This window comes from Penaeus vannamei, chromosome 27 (genome assembly GCF_042767895.1).
Source record: "Penaeus vannamei isolate JL-2024 chromosome 27, ASM4276789v1, whole genome shotgun sequence".
In the NCBI taxonomy this organism is placed as follows: domain Eukaryota; kingdom Metazoa; phylum Arthropoda; class Malacostraca; order Decapoda; family Penaeidae; genus Penaeus; species Penaeus vannamei.
This window is the reverse complement of record NC_091575.1, coordinates 6,367,137-6,369,636: the sequence shown is the minus strand read 5'-3', so window position 1 is coordinate 6,369,636 and position 2,500 is coordinate 6,367,137. Positions and strand designations below refer to the sequence as shown.

The window sequence follows — 2,500 nt, the reverse complement described above, 5'->3', positions numbered from 1 at the left end:
AACACTCCGAAGACACCTTTCAGAGGATTTTCATTCCAGTCCTTCCATCCAGGATCATCTTCAAGTACTGCATTCCAGCTTGGTGCTTCAGAAAAATCATCTAGGAATGAACTCAGAAAATTACCTTCAACACCTTTACCTCCGCACAACCCACCTCAAGTATCCCACTCTCCTATCCCATCTACAGCACCAACTTCTTTGTCAACTTTCCCCCAAACAGCATTCCCTGCTGACTTTGGTTCTGTCATCCACTCAAGGCCAATTTTCTCTACTACTCCTCTTCCTCCTGCACTAACAACCCCAAGGTTTGCCGTAACACCTTCTCCTTCACAAATAAATTTAGATCCTCCCTCACCTACAACTTTCAGCCCACGACCTTTCCCCCCTCCACAACCTTCACTTCAACCTCCACCAAGCCATTTCGGTTCTTCTCAGGCTCGCCCTAATATTCAGTCAATCTCTACAGAACGTCCAAAACTTCCTTCTCTGACCTTCACGGCTCCTGACTCATTCCAGTTCCTCAAAGTATCACCGCAAGGGGAAGTTAGCACTCAGAGTTCAGGCACTACACAACCGCAGGCAACGACCTTCAGAGGCCCTTTTCTTCAGTTCTTTTCTACACCTGGGTCATCTACCACACCTTCTCCCTTCCAGAGAACATCAAATGTTCAGAGATTCAACTCTCCTTCAATTTCCACTTCTCCAAGACCAACAACTTTCACATCATTCCAGGACCCACGTGGTCGAGCATCGCCAGCGCCTACCGTTGGATCCTTTGTGCCTACATCTCTTCCAGGGAATCCTCGCAGTTTCCGGTCTACAACTACTTTGCCACCCTTCCTTGCTGCTTTTTCTGTCTCTTCAGATGACTCAGAAAAACTCCGAAATCGCGCACCGGAGAATACTCTGCCTTCGCCACCTCTCATTGAAATCGGGGGCTTTGTTCCTATGAAAACATCGAAGGCAAACACAAACGACCAACCTGTAAAGCCAGCAGAGATCTTAACGCCCCCTCCTCCACTCCCATCATCATTTGGGGATAGAGAGCCGTCTACATCCTTTGCCCCCAATTTGTCAACTCCTCAGCCTCCCTCTACCACCTCAAGACCTGTCGTCACCAGCCCCACCTCACAGCCTACAGTCACAAGAGAATTCAGCCGTCAGACAACTCCAAGGACCCTGTTTAACACTGCACGACCACCACAAACTATCACAGGCTCCAACTTCTTCCTGGATAGTTTCAGATCGGCATCTCCTCCTCCAGCGACTGTAACAACTCGACTCCCACGCACCACCAGAAGACCGCGCACAACACTCCAGCCCAAGACCCATTCCTTCAGCAGTCCGATCACGACGACAAGGCCCAACGCTATTTCAACCTCACCGAACCCCAGAAAAAACAACAGCTTTGAAAAGATACAGCAGAACGAGCCGAGAAAGCAGCTCCTATCCTCCGCTCCCAGGCAACAGACTGTTGTGCCAAAGATAACAACAGCTTCGCCTCCTTCACCCACGAGCGCCAGTAGGAGTAAAAGCACAAGCTCCAAAGGGTTTAAGGTTCCTGCAGCGCACGCAGGGAAGTCGTTCATATTTGTGCGGAACGGCCAGAGCGAATACCGGGTGGTATGGGCGTAGTGCTTGCGCACTTTTTGGTTCAGCTGGTGCAATATGGACGTGCGATGCGGCGTGAGCTTGAATTTGCTTGCAGTGCCAGGGCTTTTGGGTCAAGACAGCTGGTCATCGGCTCATGGCTTGCCTCGGAGGCGCTGTCGGTGGCGGACATGTTGGCTTGGAATCTGGCTTTTTATTCACCAATGGAACAAAGGCGTGAGGCTTGAATGTCACTAAGAAAAAGATAAACAGGTAGATCAAAAAGAATCAAATAAAATGAACAAGCTTTAGAGGGACAGGGAAAAAAATGAAAATAAGTGAAAGAAAAACAAGTAGAAATAAAAGGGGAAAAAAGGACAAACATGGATAACTAGAAACAGCGACCCTAAAAAAAAAAGAACTAATGGAAGAGACGAAACGAAATGAGTAGCAGTGCAAACAGAAGGAACCCCGCCCCCTTCCCCCTCCCGGCTCACCCCTCAGGAAGGCCAGCAGCTCGCCTAACCTCACCCAACGGACCAGCCGTCACGTCGCAGCCATCTTGAACGTTCTCTTAGTGTCTAGTCAAATAATTCTGGAAGCGGAGCTGAGGCTGCAGTATTTCCGTCTGCTTGTGTGGCGGCGAGAGCGCTCTGCGACGGCGCTCACCTCGCCCTACGGATTTCCCTGTATTTGTAAATATGAGTTTCACATATGTATGTATATTTTATATGAAATAAAGTTGAGAAAATTATGTAAGTGAAATGACATCACCCTGCTCAGAGCAAAAATCGTCACTATAATTTCTACTTCTGACTATATTTAGGGATAAATGAAAAAAAAATCGGTAAAACGATAGATAGATGGAGAGAGAGAGGCAGAAATAGATATAGGAATATATATATATATA

At 47.8% G+C, this 2,500-nt stretch overlaps 1 protein-coding gene across 1 annotated transcript in view; it reads left to right on the top strand.

Moving 5' to 3' along the window:
• Positions 1-2,331, top strand: part of LOC113808159 (mucin-2) — a 28,948-nt gene extending 26,617 nt beyond the window's left edge. Inside the window, exon 2 of the mRNA XM_027359490.2 lies at positions 1-2,331. This exon is cut by the window's left edge and continues 2,796 nt beyond it. Within this exon, the coding sequence (XP_027215291.2) occupies positions 1-1,635 (1,635 nt within the window). The 3' untranslated portion in view covers positions 1,636-2,331.
• The last annotated feature ends 169 nt before the right edge of the window (positions 2,332-2,500 follow it).